The 17004-nt window shown below is 38.3% G+C and overlaps 1 protein-coding gene across 1 annotated transcript in view; it reads left to right on the plus strand.

Moving 5' to 3' along the window:
- Positions 1 to 15251, plus strand: part of kcnh5b (potassium voltage-gated channel, subfamily H (eag-related), member 5b) — a 43016-nt gene extending 27765 nt beyond the window's left edge. The window contains exons 10-11 of the mRNA XM_079854640.1: positions 3656 to 3852; positions 13227 to 15251. Coding sequence (XP_079710766.1) covers positions 3656 to 3852; positions 13227 to 14249 — 1220 coding nt within the window. The 3' untranslated portion in view covers positions 14250 to 15251. The remainder of the gene's footprint in view (positions 1 to 3655; positions 3853 to 13226) is intronic.
- The last annotated feature ends 1753 nt before the right edge of the window (positions 15252 to 17004 follow it).

The following is a 17004-nucleotide window of genomic DNA, read 5'->3' on the forward strand; positions in this document are numbered from 1 at the left end:
ATTAGCATCTCTCAATATCTGTTCATTCTTGCTGCTGTCAGTGTTTGACTTCTAGATTAGAAATACATTTTGGTTGTCATGGTGATGAAAACTTTTTTTTAAATGATTTCTTTTTGACATCATTAATTTGATTTTGATTGAATCTCCAGCAATCAGACTGACTTCCATTACAAACACCATCTCACTTTTAAACTTTCAATCAGCTGCTTCACTGAAATCGCATTAGAATATCGCTCTCCCTTGAGTCGTCATCAGAATGGAACCATACAGCGGCATTAATCATTAAGCTCTAATGGCCACTGAGTTGAGGCCTTGTCTCTCCTCCAGCTCGGCAGGAAGCCTGGACCCACAGTGCCTCTGTGTGCCCAGGAGGGTGGTGGGTGTCTGGGCAGAGGAAGATGGGCTCCTGGGGAGTGGAGTTAGTGAGGTGTAGAGCTGTGCCGCTCTACAGGAGACGAATGAGAAGAAATTATGACATTAGTCACATTTCTCCATATGGCTCACATTTACCTAAAACAATTTTCGCTGGACCGTCTTCAACACAACCCTTGTAAATGTGCTTAAGGAAAAACATACCCATGTGTCACTTGTTTACGTAAAGGGATTGTTCTCCCAAAATGGAAATTCTGGCATCATTTCCTCACCATCATGCAGTTCAAAACCTGTATGATTTTCTTTCTTCTGTGGAACACAAAAGAAGATATTGCTAAAAGTTTCTCGGTCTACATTATTCTGGACACATTTGAAAACAGCGGTTTCGTTTCGAAACGCTCTCCTTCCACACGGTTTCAAGTGTTTTCCAACAGTTGCTCTTCCATACTGAAGCATCGGATCACGTTTAAATCATCTTACTGCATATGCATAATACTAAAAGATCACTGAGATGATGCTGAGAGACCAGACATAATAAAGATCTCATGCTATTCTTCTGGGATGATCATTTTATTAGCAAAATATCCCACAACTTACTGTACTAGTGCTTCCAGTTTGCACTCAAAATACGAATGGTCTAAAATGCAATTTCTCTCATGTTTTGCCACAGGACAGCAATTTTCTGAAATCTTTGCAGCAATGTAGAATGAGGCCTGCACAAATTAAAAATGGTTTCTAACAACACAATGAAAATAAATAGCAGGCACATCAATGCTGGTATAACCATAGATACCTTTGGGTACAATATACGTCACATGACTAAACATACGTCATCTTTTTCAAATACCTATGTTTTTACAGTCTACACTACATCATAAAAACAGAGTTTTCAAATGTATCCACTTCAAAGAGCCTCTTCAAATGTCTCTGTTTTAGCAGGACGCCGTCTCAGTTTGGACGGAATTTGTATATTCCACCTAACGTTCTCAACCTTTACACACACTATAAAAGTATTATAAAATATTACAGTATGATCCTGAAGGTATGGGTTTAACTGTCCCCACGTGGCAACAGAGTGCCATGGTAACACATGACTCCTTGGAGACTATGTTTGCTGGCTTCTGTCTGAGATAAACCGTAAATCCCCACAGCCTCTTCAGGGATACGACTGTCTTCAAACTCTCAGTAGAGTCCTTGACAAAGTCTCTGCAGACCAGATCTGCTGCACACAGTAAAATAAAATAAATTAAAATAAATACCCTGAGCGTGTGAAACAACTTATTTTTTGTACCATAATAATGTTTACATGAATCAATTTGGAATTTGTATTAAGTTATATATACTGTATATATTGCACTAAATGCAACATATCAGCTCTTGTGCATGCAGTCTACAACATGTTATTAGGGTTGACGCAAGAGTGGTTTGCTTTGTTAAAGATGACAGCACAACAATGGTTTTCAGGAAAAGAGGATTTTTCAGTTTTGCTTTGAATGGTTAATTAGAGCGCATGTGTGCATGCATTCCTAGCAGCTGCTAATTGTGGTTTAATTGGTCTGGCATGTGCAGCCAATTAAATATGTTTTGCTACTAGAAATAAGTCTTTAATTGGCAGGACAAACACCTGTGGCAGATGATCTCTGTAAGGAGATAATGCTGAGTTCAGCATCAAAAATATTAGCCTGAAAATAAGAAACTTCTCTTTGAACCAGCCAAGAAGGGTTTTGATTTTCCCAGATTTCTTGTGGTAACTGCATGTTCAGCACTGCTGCGTCCTATGGAATCAGTGCAGGGTTTTGCACTTGAAGGTTGAAGGTCTATTTTGGGTCGCTGGCGCCGAGGATCTGTGGAAAGTGATGGGAGAGATCAGTGTGCCATTGATCTTCGGCATCTTAAACGAGTAGAGACAGCTACACTCCTCTCTGATAATACCACATTCATCTATGCAGCAATTATCCTGCTTTCTTACTGTCTCTTAATGTTTCTTGGCTCATTCACTCAGTTCTGAAAATAAGAGATAATTAAAAAATGATACTTGAGCTCTAAGTTATCTTTTGTGCTTTACACTTATTGCATTTCTGAATAGTTTTGAGTTCCTTTTGGCCTTAAAATTTAAGGTTGGCAGGAAATAGTACTCCACCCTATCTATTTTCTAAATGTATGTCATGATCTTATTGTGAACCATTCATGCATGCGTTTATTTTTTAGCTTGTAATTTTGTAACGTCCAGTGAAATGTCAGACTTCTCTCTGGTAAAACATGCTGGACTTCTACAATCATTTAGTCTACTTAAACCCCATCCCTTTCTTACAATTGACAGCAAGCTCACATTCAAATCTGCCTCCATCCAGTTAACAGTTGATGGTTTGAACAAGTCCCTGTCCTACTTTTTATTTTTATTTTATTTTTTATCAATCCATTTCATTAGGATGTACGTCACAAAATGGATGAAATAATTTGCTGCTAATTCCGTTCCATTCCTTTGCCTGGAAAATGAAAATTCAGTCATTTACTCACCCTCTTGTTGTTCCAAACTCATTTGATTTTTCTTTTATGGAACACAATTTTTGAAAAATGTCCAAGCTGCTCTTTTTCATATACCAAAAGTTGATAGTAATTTTTACTATGAAGGATTAAAAAAAAAAAAAAAACCCAGAAACTTCATATGACTTTTTGTTCTAATTCACTGTTCTAATTCTTCTGAAGTCATATGATAGCTTTGTATAAGGAACGGACCAGAGCAAGGGCAACGTTTCCAGTAAATATCCAAAAACTGTTAAAATATCATCTTTTCCAGAAGAAAGAAAGTCATGCTGGTTTGTAATAACACGAGGGTGTTTAAATGATAACAGATTTTTGATAGAGAATACATTTTTGAGAGAATTATTAATTTAATTTTCTGTCAGTTCACACAAAGCTATTATTTGGCTTTATTCAGCTCCACACAAGACATACATTCATATGAGTTGAGAATGAAAGGAAAGTGAGTAATCCAAAGTTCTGCTTTTTATGTTAATTACCCTTTTAAGTAGAGTTAGCTAAACTCTTTCCAGTACAGTAATTCTCCTGCTCAGGTTGGTGCCTGTCTCTAGATCTACAGTATTAAGAGAATATTAATTGAAATGTCAGATTTGATCATTCTGCTGCTCAACCTTGCTGTGAGATGATACATTTGATACAAGACACCAATTAAATCTCCCACTAAAACTCTCTGCTCTGTTAAATATCTTTATAATCTTCCCTTTGCATGTTCTCTGATCCTTTTGTCCTTTTGCTCTCTCAGGTAAAGGGGACGTGTTCGGTGATGTGTTTTGGAAGGAGACGACTTTGGCCCACTCATGCGCTAACGTTCGAGCGTTAACATACTGTGATCTTCACATCATAAAGAGGGAAGCCCTGTTGAAGGTGTTAGACTTTTACACAGCGTTTGCCAACTCCTTCTCCCGGAACCTCATTCTCACCTGCAACCTGCGCAAAAGGGTGAGAAACATTAGCAAGTACACATCTCGTATGCTATGTCTCATTGTTTTTGATAGGATTGTCAGTGTTTCCATAGACCAGCATTTCAGACTCCTTTGTTTGAATGATTCGACCTGTTTTTTACTATGTGCTGAAATATCGTGCTTTCTTGCTTCCCTCGATATTTTCTCTTCTTTCTAAACAATTACTAAGCCACACACACTCATTTTCACCCACACACACACACCTGCAAACAACATAGTGTTTTTAGGCTAATGGTCAGATATGAATAAATCAAAACACAGCAAAAGCTCCTCTCATACATACTTCCCCTTTATCACTTTCTTTTTCTCTCTCTCTCCCCCTAATGTTATTCCTTTTTTCCACCCTGATTGTTCCCAGCATGCTTTTACCTGTCAAACAGTCTTACATTTATGCTGAAGCAAAAGACAAATTCACAGCAGCACTGTTTTAAAAAGTTTTAATATATTTTTAGATTTTTTTTTTTATTCTTAAGACTTTTTTATTCTTTATTCTTTTCTCTACTGTATAAATATTAAATAGAGGACAGAAAATTAAGGGAATAGGAAAAATAGTGGAATAGAATCAGGATCATTCGTGCAAGCTTGAGATCATGATCACCATGACTTAACAGCTTGGCCAAAAAGTTTTAATTGTTGATGGGGGGAAAAAAAAGATTAATTATCTTCATTTAACAGCAATTAATCCGTATAGTATATATGATATAGAAATAAAACGGCAGCATAGTGATTTCAGATGTATTTTGTGGTCAAATGAAAGACCAGTCTTGTTTAGTGTCTTTAAGGGAGCCTGAGGGTTTCAACAGAATTAAAGATTTAGATTTCAAGCATGTATCTGCCATTAGAGAGAGAGAGAGAGAGAGAGAGAGAGAGGGAGAGAGAGAGAGAGAGAGAGAGAGAGAGAGAAGGATGGTATCACTCTGGAGAAAGTAAGAGTGAAAAGCTGGTGTTTTTGATTGTGTGTGTAGAGCAGAGGTGTGAGATGGTTATTTTAAGGTTTGTGGAATATTCTCACATGTACTTTGTGTGTGTGTGTGTGTGGTCCTGGTAATTTTTTTGACATTTTTTTGGTAATATACAGTTTGTACGGTATAAAAATAATTATGTCTATGGAATGTCGTGTGTGTTTGTGTTTTCTGGTTAATCAGTTAGTCTATAAGACAGCTTGTGGGCCTTCAGGCTGACACACAACACACAGACACACTTCTTCCAGAAGGCTTTTGCATTAATGATGTGACCCAGAATAAGACTCTGTCTGGCAATAACTTCCAAATTCTGAGACTGGTTGTCTGCCTAAACTACTACAGTACTACTGTCAAACCACATAAAATGTTCACAAGTTCCATGGCTATCTTAGCATTATATGCAAACAAATAACATCATTGTAGGAGGTTAATGTTATCTTTCCAATAACATGTCTAATAATGATGACAATGAGAATCATACTTGTATTAGTTAACCAGACCACCTTGCACTGCCCCGTTAAATATAATTTTACAAATTACAATAATATTCTAATATTCACTTTTTATTCAATTATTATTATTATTATTATAATAATTTATATATACATATATACACGCATATACTACTACTACTACTACTACTAATAATAATACAGTTTTAACAAGTCAATTATTTTAAATAAATATTTTATGACTGTGTATACATAGCCTCAGAGATCATGTGGTTTTCTGGAGGTGATGCTTTATTTACTCTGTTATATTACTGTTTTAAAATAATAACATTTAAATACTCACTTTATTGTTTTTTTTATTACTTGTATTGGTATAATAATAATAATAATGGACAATAATATCATAATTCTTATTATGCTATTGTTGTTGTTATTGTTAATTATAATAATTATAAATATATAGCAATAAAACAACAATGATAATAATAAGTGCATTTTTATACAAGTTAATAATTTTAAATAATTTTATTGTAATAAAATTGCCAAAAGCACTCCTGAGTCCTGACTGTGTCTGCTTAGTCTCAGAGTTCAAGTGTTTTAATGGAGGTGTGTGGTGTGTTATTTCCTCCGAGAGTCACGTGTTTTCTTAGGCAAAGAGATACGGACAGGTTTAGAGTTGTTTTCTTTAAGCAGTAAATTGAACAGTAGACTGAATCTCATATCTCATCAGTCTGTGTCACTGAATTAGAACAGTTTTCAGTGCGTGTGTTCACCACATGACTGCATTAGACGTGTGTGTATGACTGCAGGTGACAGGCAGGATTACCTGAACAGCCCTAATGTGTCACCTAATCACCCACCGAGACTGACACACTCTCCCTCAGTGTGTGTGTGCGCGTGTGAGAAAGAGGAGGGAGGTTTAGGTACGGTACAGTGATGGCTCTAGGGTTTGAAAGAAAGAGAGATATTTATAGAGACAGACTTTTTTATTTATTTTTCATTTTTCCTGAAATGGAAGAAATTCTTAAAATATATATAATATTAATTTACATTTATAATATTTATATTCATTTATCTTTGATGTATAATATAATGTGATATAATATAATATATATTAGCATTTGCACTACCTGATTGCAGTTCCTTTAGTGAAACATAAACAACGCTAGCAACTGGTGCCATTCATTCTTAGTGAAGACACGCTCCAGAGTGATACCATCCTTACCTCCCTCTCTCCCTCTCTCCCTCTCTCCCTCTCTCCCTCTCTCTCTCTCTCTCTCTCTCTCTCGTTAGTTTTCTCTCTCAGTCCTGTCTTCATCTCCATTTGGTCTGTTTAGTGGTCTAATTAGTGATGTTTTTAAGTTTATTCTCTGTAGTGACAGGGCTCAGGAGAGTACAGAGATACACAAATACACGTTCAGGCACACTAGATGATAAATATATGGAAAATGAAAAGAAGTAAGTTACTGAAAATAAAAAAATCAGATAAAGATGGAATGCTTCCATCCGCTCGCCTCAGGCAGATAGTCCCCCCCAAAAAATCAGACCCATTTAATCATGGATACACACAGCGACATCTTGGCAAGAAGGTGAGACTCCCCTGCCGATTTCCTCTTTGGAGTAATGGCTTCTCTCTTGAGTGCTTCCAGAACATTCTAGAGAGTGAGAGATTGACGGAGGAGAGGAGCAGCCCTGCATTTTATTTAATAATACATTTTTTTGCTTGCTGGCAATAATGCGTGCAAGGAAAGCTTGTGTTTGTGATATTTCTGCTGTGATATTTCTGCTGCTGTTGTGAATTTTTTTTTCTCCACCTGTGTGGGGATTCTTACATTTAAGATGGGGTTACATTGTCTATTAGTATATAATGAGGAGGAGTTGTGTGTGTATGTGTGAGAAAGCACACCTGGTTTCCTTCTAACTGTAATGTGACAGTAAGAGGGTCTGAAGCATTTGTCAGTGATTCTCCGCAGTAAACGTTCTGGACACATTTTGAGCCAATTACCTCTCGTCAGAGAGAAGACGCTTCCCCACTGCGGGATGGCAGTTTGTGTGTGTGTGTGTGTGTGTGTGTGTGTGTGTGTGTCCCAAGATCTGTTATGTAATTGTGTTGCTAACAGGCTTCTGTGTCATTTTAAGTCACTCAAGCCTCAATGGTTTACTGCATGCACACACGCACACAAAATAAACATTCAAACTGGAAAAGGACTGACAAGTGACATGTTCAGAATGATCAAAGATTTTAAAGTCAGTGTTTTTTTTTTTTCCTATCAGTATTTCTTTCTGCATTTATTTAATGTATTTTAAAATGTAATTTATTCCTGTGATGGCAAAGCTGTATTTTCAGCATAATTACTCCAGTCTTCAGTGTCACATGATCCTTCAGAAATCTTTCTAATATGGTGATTTGGCGCACAAGAAATTTTTTATTATTATCAATGATGAAAAAAAGTTTTGCTGCTTTTTTGTAACAATATAAAAGCTCACCAAGGCTGCCTTAATTTGATGAAAATACAGTAATATTGTGAAAAAGTATTACATTTGAAAATATATTTTTTCTATTTTAATATATTTTAACATGTTTTTTTTCCTGATATGAAATCTGAATTTTCAGCAGGCTTCAACACACGTCAGCAGCAAACAAGTTAAAAGCTCCTTGCTCCATTGAATTAAATGCAGTAGCTGTTGGATCATGTGAAGTCCGTTAGTCCATTGCATCTTGTGTGTGATTAATTAAGTGATGTCTTGCATGTGATGGGTGCAAATCAAGTATTTTGACTGCTCCACTGACCTAAAACCTCAGCAATCACATTCATCACGACAGCTGGTTTTTCTTAGCAACCACAAGTTTTCTTTTTTTTTATCTCTCATTCTGTCGGCAGTTGCAGGTGACTACAGACCAGTGCACAAAGCCTTCACTCTGTCGCTCTGAGATCAGAAGTGGAATCTTAAAATAGCCATTACAGTATGGAACTGACATTTGCTTTAATACTCCAAGAAAAGGCATGAAAATCAGATGCGTATTGCTATGATGTGTGGTATTCCTTCGGGGAAGGACAGTCAGGTCAGCTGTCTCTTGTTTAGAAAAAGTGAGATTCTAAAGTCCTTTGAAATGAATGTGAATCAGTTCATTTGAAAATTTTGAACCGTATCATTGCTTAGGATCCGTAAAAAATGTGATAATGGCTCTGCCCAAGACCTAGTCTGCAATTCTCTTCTTCTGCCTCTTTCTTCTGTCAACAAAGTGTTTACAGTTTTTCATGTATATATTTCAGCCTTGCACCTCTTTATGCGGTAATTGTTTATACAATATGCCTTCTGGCCATGTTAATTTCTCTGATATTACCATATGCATTCCGCAAATCTGAATATGCATAGTACAAATTTGCATCGTGTCCTTTCCGCAAGAGGGTTCATGATTACAATGTCATAATGTGCAGTATTTCATCTTTTGCAGCATTCAGTGTCATTTTCTTATTGAGAATTACAGAATATGCTGTACATCTTCTCAGTTTCTGTTGGTTGCATGTACTTTTGGACCACCACAGTATTAATTGGGTTCATGTTTTTCAGGTTTGTTTGAGTAGAGCCTCTTTCTTCTAATCACTCACATGCTCTCCATGCACTAATTGCTTGGGTTATGTCCTCTTACAACATCATCAAAGAGATTCTGCCTTAATTTCAACCTTTCTCTGAGGACTCTTGTCACAGCACATGAAGCGCTGAAGGTCGGTGAAGAAGACAGACAGAAAAACCAATGATAATAATAATAATGCCTAATAATATGCTGTTGGTCCTGCCAAAACAGCGTCAACCTGCTGATGCATGGACTTTACAAGACCCCTGAAGGTGTCCTGTGGTATCTGGCACCAAGACGTTAGCAGAAGATCCTTCAAGTCCTGTAGGTTGCGAGGTGGAGCTGCCGTGAATCAAGCTTGTTTGTCCAGCACATCACAAAGATGCTCAATTGGATTGAGGTTTGGGGAATTTGGAGGCCAGAGCAACACCTTGAACTCTTCATCATGTTCCCATCGTGTGCCCCTTGTAGGTGCTTTCGACGGTGGACAGGGGTCATCATAGGCACTCTTATTGGTCTGCGGCTGCACAGCCCCATACGCAGAGTGTGATGCACTGTGTGTTATGACACATTCCTCCCATAACCATCATTAAAATTGTACGTGACCTTCTGTTGGCTCGGACCAGACAGGATAGCCTTCCTTTTCCTCATGTAACGATGAGCCCAACACCCTGTCGCCAGTTTGTAGTTTGTCCCTCCTCGGACTTCTCATGGTAAATTCTCACCTTAGTTAACCAGGAGCAACCCACAAGCCTTGTCATTTCAGAGATACTCTGACCCAGTCGCCTTGCCATAACAATTTGGCCCTTGTCAAAGTCACTCAGATATTTATTCCTGCCCATTTCTCTTGCATCCAACATGTTGATTACGAGAACTGATGGTTTGCTTATCATCTAATCTATCCAGACCTTAATATGTGGCCTTGTTAGGAGATGATCAATGATATTCGCTTTACTTGTAACTGGTCAATGTTTTGGCTCATCAGTGTATTTAAAATAATAATTAAAATATATATCGTCAAGAGACAGGAGATTTAGAACAAATCTTCTTTTTAAATTCGAAAGGATTTGATTTGTTTTCCATGAAAAGGACATGGAAACGTACTTCTTGAAAATCGACAGCAAGCAAGTCTCTTGCTACACCGCAGCTCCCCTTTGGATTAATTGATTGCTTTTCAAATGAAATAACACAAAGATTATCACACAAGGTAAAACTTGGCTATATTGTTATTGTTTGTTGTTCATTTAGGCTATATAACAGGACTTTTCCAATACGCGTGCCTTCAGATGTGTCACGCGTGTATAAAATAACACTGGCTTGGTGTGTTTGCTGCAGCATATTGATAGGGAATGAATGAATTTAGAATGAATTGTAAAATGTTGCGTTTCATACCGTCATGTGGGGTGGTAAAGAGAGAACGTAATCGGAAATGCAGATTTCACGGGTCTCTGTCTTCAAGTCCAAGTGAAGTATTGAGTCACTTGTTCATGAGTCCAAGTCAAGTTGCAAGTAATTTGTTGCGACTGTTCACAAGTCCAAGTCAAGTCGCAAGTCATTTTTTCCCCCACTTATATCGAGTTCACATCACCATTCTCAGATCACCATTCTTTTCACACTGCACGACTATCTGGGGTAGCATTCAGTTGCTGCTGTGTGCACATTGCACGATGGATCGGCGACAGGGGGTTTCACATTGCATGAGTTTACAATAGGAAGAATCGCAGACAACTCTGTCTGGTCCGCAAACTACATTTAACAACCAAACACATGCAAGAAGTGATGAGGAAATAATGCAAGATCACTCGTGAGACTGGAAATGTTATTAAAAATAGTAGCCTGCAAGAAACTTGCGATTCAAATTGTCTGTGCGCTGTTTTGAAGCGAAAAGGAGAAAACGTCAAATAGACATGGGTTCTCTTGCCAAAGTTCGACTAAACTTTCCTCCGTTTCTTGGGTCCAAATAGACCAAGAAGGAACCTTTTTTCGGAACTGAAGCCTTGTTTGCTGATATTCTGGTCTGTAACTACTCCCCGAACATCCCGCTGCCCTGTATTGCTCTCTCATTGGCTGTAGGTCATCGCCGATGTAGTTTTCAGTCAGAACACATTTCACACAGCAGGATACTGAATCACAGACAGGTCCAGATATTTAGCATGCCAAATATCTCACAGGCATCAGCGACGCATCGCCGATTCTCTCAGATCACGTCTTTGATAATGCACACTGCGTGATTGTCACTTGCGTGAACGAGCACCGATTTGCCTTCGGGCATTCGTGGGTGATTTCGCTAAATCTGTCGGCGAGTGATAATCGGACAGACTCGAGTTTCCATCTCTGGGGAACTTTGCAGCCTCATGCAGTTCTCTATGTTGCCTGTGCCCGAATCCACAACATTGGCTTCAATGGACTGGCCAGAGTAACATTTTCTCCCTTTAAATCTTTGTTTTTGCTTTGTATGTTTAAAGTTTGTCAGACAGCCTACATAACAATGGTCCCAGCATCCCTGTGCTCCCTTTGGCCAGTTCATCCCTGGCTTTACTACAGTTAGTGGAATCACATTTAAAGTGTTCTTTATAAAACCTTGTTTGCAGATGTCCTTAAAAGGCGAACAAGCAATTATTGCCTTGAAAGAGGTCAGAAGAATTAGGTTCTAATGAGCTTTCATCGCTCAACGTTATTAAAAAAACAACACAAATGCCCAAACTTCCCTCTGTGATTGGAACTCATTAAATAAATTATTTTGGTTTTGTGTGATTAACTTTAAGCTGTACCAGGAAATGTGTGTGTCAGAGGAAAATGTGTGGTCTCAAACAAAGCCTCAGTGGGACAAAAAATGTTGCAATTTTCAAATAGAGAATGTTTCCGTGTAGCTCTTGTTTCGCTGACTTTCAGAAAGGGAAAAAGCGAATGACAGACTTTCTCTGTCTGTGAGCTCCAGTGTCTGAACAAATCCATCATTTTTGTGTTCAGATCTAAGAGTTGAATATTCTTCAAAATGAAGCAGATTCTTAAGAAAAACAGGAAAAAAGGTGATGTGTGTAAATCTGCTGATCTTAAAATGTATTTTTCCTATCCCAGCTTAACGTGAATTGACAAGTTAGCCATTTGTAAGTTGATTTCCCCCTAAAAGTGTATCTGTGGCACTATCAAAACAATAATATATTTATTTGAGCATCCTACTGGTTAATTAATTGCCTCAACTAATTGTTTGGGGTAGGACTTTCTGTTTTACACAAACCCACACACATTTTGTGTGTGTGTACGTGCGTGCGTGTGTTTGCATATATAAATATACATATAAAATGTTGTTTCTTTCGCTGGATTAAATGTCTTCTAGCATAATCGATTTACACAAAAAAATATTTTATCATAGAAAATTCTAAATGATCTGGGCTGCATTTTCCAAAAGCATCGTAAGCCTAAGTAGATCGTAGAACCTTTGCCACCAATGTTCTCTACGATCAATTTAACTCAACAATGCTTTTGGGAAACGCAGCCCTGGTCAATAATGATTATTATTTTTCTCGCAATTCCAGTTCATGATGCTTGTAGTGCATAAATTAAAAACTTTAAAACTGTTATATAGCTTGAGCATTTTAGACATTAAGGTCTATTAATTATAGAATAATTAAAAGAATAAAAACCTGATTATAGAATGTATTTAAATGGGTTATCAGAAGCTATTCTGTTGACCTGTTTTGCCTCTAATCTGACATTGTTCTTGTCTTTTACAGTATCTTGAGAGAGAGAGACAGACAAGTAAATGAATATAATCAGCTGAACGAAATGAATCAAGCACCACAAAGTTTCTTTTCAATAAAGAACATGATGATTTTCATGTGGAGAAAAAGTGGGATATGAGAGTGACAGTGGGGGTGAAGAGACCAACGTATATATAATTTAAGACAATGTACAAGCATAGGTAATCTGTGGGCAGACAATGGCAAGACACAAAAAGAAGCGTTAGCGTGACGGGCTGGCTTTAGAGGAAGATAAAACATGTATAATTTAAATCTTTCTTTCCCATCACAGCACACATTATTGATAATCCCCTTATGCTGAAATTCCCACATGTTAAATGTTTAATTTTTATACTGGAGCAGCACTTCTTTTTTGATGCTCTTGTAACTATTTTATGTTCAATATTTAAATATTAGTAAATCTTTTCTGATACTGTTTTTCATTGTTATAATTTCTAAATAATAGAGAGAAATTTACATCAAAAGTCTTATAAACTGAATTTGGTCAAAATGCAGCATTTTCTATTTACTTTAGTGAAAGTTTGGATGATGATTCCAAAATTCTTGTAGATGCCTTTTCCAATCAAACTAATGGTATTTCTTATTGTCTCCATATTCAGTTTATATTCCGTAAAATCATCGATGTGAAGAAGGAGGAAGAGGAGAGGCAGCGCTCAAAGAATGAGGTCCCACTCACCATTCCGGTGGACCACCCGGTCCGAAAACTTTTCCAGAAGTTCAAACAGCAGAAGGAGCTCCGTAACCAGGGTGCTTCGGCCCAGCTCGACCTGGAGAAGAATCAACATCACCTACAGCAGCCCGCACGCATGCCGAAACCACACGCCTCCCTCATGCAGAACTCGCTGCACACGGTTCAGAACGGATCCACAAGCAGCGTGGTCACCATCTCCCAGATTACACCCATCCAGAACTGTCTGGCCTATTCTAAACTGGGCGACTCCATCAAGCAGAACAACCGCGACATCATGGAACTCAAACCTGCTGTGGCCAGCGGTGACCAAGTCGCAAACCGACTCAAAGTGAATAACACAGCGCGGACCAAGCCCGCAGGAACCGCTCGTGGCTGGATGAGACTGAAAAACAACATGGCTCCCCCAGGTTCATCTCCAGAAGAGGGGAGGAAAGAGGGATTAAACAATGCAGCTAAGGCCGTTTCCATGGAGCACCTTTCACCAGAAGTCAAAGTTCAGATAGAGAGTGTTGAGGGGGTTGGAGAATCTAGGAAGAATTCGCTGCGCAAAACGGACTCTTGGGATAGCGGCCTGACCTACAGTGACCAGAGACTGGATCGGGTTTCGGAACCACAGAGCCCTGTACCTAGACTTGGTAGAGGAGAAGGACCAGCCCGTGATTTTTCCCCCAGTAGCGAGAGCTCATTCCTGGCCTCGCTGCAGGAGGCCAGGGTGGAACTGCGGACTGAGATCCAGGCTCTGAATGGAAGGATGGTGAATTTAGAAGAACGGATTGGACAAATTCTCAGGCTGCTTTTAGAGACTTCAACGGCCCCATCTAGTGAAGACTCGAATCTGAAAACACATAGACCCAAACTCAAAGCACAGGGCAGCATCCCAGAGTCCACACTCAGTACACCTGATTCTGAAAAGGATGAGGGATCGCCATAAGAAATTTGCATTCAATAAGCATTTGAGATGAAGCATTTGTAGTAGTATCACTGTTTTGGTGTATCCACATCTGTCTTCTACAGCTGCAGCTCATAGAGGAACGTCCTAAATAGGAGCTTGGTTTGGATTCTAGCTTGTGATTTTAGAGGATAAGTTGAGCATCAGTTGAACATCTGTATGGCAGCAGGAGTTGGTTTCTAGGTCTAAATAACTGCCAGGGACTCTAACCCTCTCTGAGTACAGTGGCATGTACTGCTAAATACAAAAATAAAAGGATTTATAGTTTTAGTGCTTTAATGTTCAATCAGCACTTTTGCACACTGAAATAATGCAGGAACTATACCCCCCCTCCCTCCCCTTTTTCAGCGTGAGTTTGTACATATTCTGCATGTCCAGCTGGGTTCTGGCTTGCCAAAAATTTACGACCCTGATGATGTCGAATACAATTGAAATTATATTTAAATGCTTGTATATTATGCAGTTAACTGCATGCAGATCTATTTATTCTTTATTCTAAGAATGCTTATTTTCAATGTCTAAATGAAAGAGACTGTTGATTGTCTTGATTTCACCGTAATGTACATTCAGGGTTTTTAACAACATGTAGCATGACAGATCACTGAGGAAGAATGTGTCTTGTCTGAAACATTTCACGTATGCATGAATGACTTTCACAGCACTCAAGAACTTTGCCTTAAAGGACCTTAACATCACTCTTGAGATAAAGCCGAAGAAGAAAAAATTGCATTGGTTATCAGTGTAGGACATGTCTGTGTGGTTATTTTTTTCGTCTGTCCATGACATTTTAACTGCCATGTGTCATTTTCTTGGACAAGGATTTTGGAGGGTGTGGGATTTTATGCAGTTCAATTACTCAATGTTATTGGGGTTTGTTTCATTTTATATTGCACCAATAGCAGCTTTTGGTGACTGCAGCTTCACCACTGCATATCTATCAACTGTATTATATGCAACCTTAATAAAAAATGGTAAATAAGTATTTACAGTTTTAAGGATCAGTCACAATATTTTGTTCTCATATGCAAAATAACATTAGGATTTGTTTATCTCTCAAAACAAAGTCCCCTTATCATAGGACTGGAATTCCCAGAGATGTCCTCACGAATTGAAAGACCTGAAACACACCCTCTTCAGTAGATCAAGTCCAGTCTCCAGACCAGGACCCCACAATGACAGTAAAAATGGAACTAAATCTGAAAAACTGCTCATAAGGACTCAAATTTAAAGGTATTATTGGATTTTTTTTTTTCCTCGAGCTTCACTTAAATGCATTGTGTGCCATATATATATATATATATATATATATATATATATATATATATATATATATATACATATATATATATATACTAGTTTGGGATCAGCACTTTTTTTTAAGAAATTAAATTACTTATGATACATACAATTAATCAAAAGTGACAAAATACTTTTATATTGTTGCAAAAAAAATTACTTTCTATTTATCAAAGAATCCTGAAAAAATGGATCACGGTTTTAATTTTAAAGAGACCAACTGTTCTCTTAATTGATTTATTGCGTTTAAATAATGTTGCTTAAGTTTGGAATCTTTCCAGCTTTTATCAAAGTTTCTGAAAATGTACTGAAGAGGATTTTCTCAGTTCTAAAAGTAACCTTATGTGTTTTTTCTACTACATCCAATGCTTTTAATCACAGGTTTCATGTGCCTCATCTCCCTGTCGGTTTCCAGGCAGCAGAGAGTTAAAACTTCCTGCACAGGTTAAAGAGTGCAGCTCTGTATTGCAGTCCTGCTGGTTTGATCTTGTCCTCTAGAAAAGAAAGACAGAGGAAGCTCTCGGCTGAAGCCAATTTTCAGGTAGTGGAAGCTGCAGTTTGGCATCAAGCCCTCAAGATTCTGTTATTACAATCCATTTACAGTGAGGAAAATAAGTATTTGAACACCCTGCTATTTTGCAAGTTCTCCCACTTAGAAATCATGGAGGGGTCTGAAATTGTCATCGTAGGTGCATGTCCACTGTGAGAGACATAATCTAAAGAAAAAAATCCAGAAATCACAATGTATGATTTTTTAACTATTTATTTGTATGATACAGCTGCAAATAAGTATTTGAACACCTGAGAAAATCAATGTTAATATTTGGTACAGTAGCCTTTGTTTGCAATTACAGAGGTCAAACGTTTCCTGTAGTTTTTCACCAGGTTTGCACACACTGCAGGAGGGATTTTGGCCCACTCCTCCACACAGATCTTCTCTAGATCAGTCAGGTTTCTGGGCTGTCGCTGAGAAACACGGAGTTTGAGCTCCCTCCAAAGATTCTCTATCGGGTCATTGTCATGTTGGAAGACCCAGCCTCGACCCATCTTCAATGCTCTAACTGAGGGAAGGAGGTTGTTCCCCAAAATCTCGCAATACATGGCCCCGGTCATCCTCTCCTTAATACAGTGCAGTCGCCCTGTCCCATGTGCAGAAAAACACCCCCAAAGCATGATGCAACCACCCCCATGCTTCACAGTAGGGATGGTGTTCTTGGGATGGTACTCATCATTCTTCTTCCTCCAAACACGTTTAGTGGAATTATGACCAAAAAGTTCTATTTTGGTCTCATCTGACCACATGACTTTCTCCCATGACTCCTCTGGATCATCCAAATGGTCATTGGCAAACTTAAGACGGGCCTTGACATGTGCTGGTTTAAGCAGGGGAACCTTCCGTGCCATGCATGATTGCAAACCATGACGTCTTAGTGTATTACCA

This window comes from Squalius cephalus (genome assembly GCF_949319135.1).
Source record: "Squalius cephalus genome assembly, chromosome: 21".
Classification (NCBI taxonomy): domain Eukaryota; kingdom Metazoa; phylum Chordata; class Actinopteri; order Cypriniformes; family Leuciscidae; genus Squalius; species Squalius cephalus.